This window comes from Olea europaea, unplaced genomic scaffold (assembly GCF_002742605.1).
Source record: "Olea europaea var. sylvestris unplaced genomic scaffold, O_europaea_v1 scaffold14036, whole genome shotgun sequence".
Classification (NCBI taxonomy): Eukaryota; Viridiplantae; Streptophyta; class Magnoliopsida; order Lamiales; family Oleaceae; genus Olea; species Olea europaea.
Window position 1 is genome coordinate 1 of NW_019231560.1, and position 1,452 is coordinate 1,452.

Sequence of the window (1,452 nt, forward strand, 5' to 3'; positions counted from 1 at the left end):
CAGACTAGCTCTCTTCAAGCAGGTTCCAATGGTCGGTCCGTCATTTATGTCCAGTCGTTTCAGTTTAGATTTCTAACCCCAGATCCACAAGGATGGTCAATGAGCTCGATTTACTTTAAAATTGTATATTAGTAGTAAGTACTACTTGTAGAGTGCTAAATTATAATTTGCAAATTTACCAACAAGAATATTAAATTTTTTAGGGTGTGTTAGATTGTCCCAAAGAAAATGCTTTCCTCGAAAAGAAGGATTTCATGGAAAAAATAGCAATCACACGCTCTAATAGTTGGAATTTAAATGAAAAAAATGCCATTTTCCCAGAAAATTTTTCAAAACAAAGAGTCCAGGTAGAGCACAATATTGGCAAGTTCAAGAGCCGGTTTGATCCACATATTTTGAAGACAGTCCGAGAGGCTGAGACCATAATTTAGAGGGGCTGGTTCATGGAATGCTGGGCCTACGTGTCGGTCTATTCAAATTTACAATGATACATGAAGTTAGAGTGTGTTTGATTGGCATGTAAAATATTACCTAAAAACAGAAAATATTTTTCATTTTTTGTGGAAAATAAAAACAACCTCTATCCATGAAAAATATTTTTCCTAAAAACAAGAAAAATTAGGCATATTTTTAAAAATTGAAAAATATTTTTCATGGAAAAAAATAACAATCAAACACTCTAAGCGAAAATTTGGATGGAAAACTGATATTTTCCATGGAAAATAAATGTAATCAAACACACCCTTGTAATTGAAAATTTTTTACTTATCAAATCATGCTATGAACAGTATACGAATGTGAAGAAGTGTGAATTACTTGAGAGTTTTCTGAAGAGCAGGAAGCACAAATTGGGCATGGGCATCACTGCACCATAACTTAGATGTAATAAAAACCTCGTCCCGAGACTTGATTAAGCCGCGATTCAGTGCTTCAGCAATGGCTTCGCCAAGTGGCTGCTCGGAATTATAAAAAGCAGCAGTGTCGAAATGCCTATAACCGAGTTCAATCGCTTGAAGGACGGCGTTCTTTGTGGTTTCTGAATCAACAGGAGGATCCGACGCTGTTCCGAATCCCAATAAGGGCATTTTCTGACTGCCCGATTTCAGATCGATAACGGGCATGCTTGATTGAAGTGAACTGGTATCCATCAGGGTTCGTTTTGTTGAAGGAGACGTATTCTAAGAACTGCGATTGATTTTGGAGTGGGAGCCAGTAGGATAATGAATTGAATTTTGGTGACATTTTCGGACCATATTTCTATGCATAAACACGTGGCATATGTTTGTGACGTGAAGAGGAAAAATAAAAATAAAAATAAAAATAAAAAATGAATTGAGACTCTTTGTAAGTACCAGTGTACAAGTAACTCTTATTCTCTAGCCTGTTGGAACACATCACACGATTAACTTATCTCACGATACTTCAGGGACGGGACAATGGGGGACCCTTAAG

At 36.6% G+C, this 1,452-nt stretch overlaps 1 protein-coding gene across 1 annotated transcript; it reads right to left on the reverse strand.

Moving 5' to 3' along the window:
• Positions 1–798: 798 nt before the first annotated feature.
• On the reverse strand, positions 799–1,230 carry LOC111375690 (NADPH-dependent codeinone reductase 1-4-like). Its single transcript, XM_022998558.1, has one exon. The coding sequence runs from the start codon at positions 1,146–1,148 to the stop codon at positions 813–815; it is 336 nt and encodes a 111-aa protein (XP_022854326.1). The 5' UTR covers positions 1,149–1,230; the 3' UTR covers positions 799–812.
• Between the last annotated feature and the right edge of the window lie 222 nt (positions 1,231–1,452).

Bases quoted from the DNA above. Each gene is read 5' to 3' on its own strand.
- LOC111375690 (XM_022998558.1), bottom strand. From the start codon at position 1,148: ATGGATACCAGTTCACTTCAATCAAGCATGCCCGTTATCGATCTGAAA.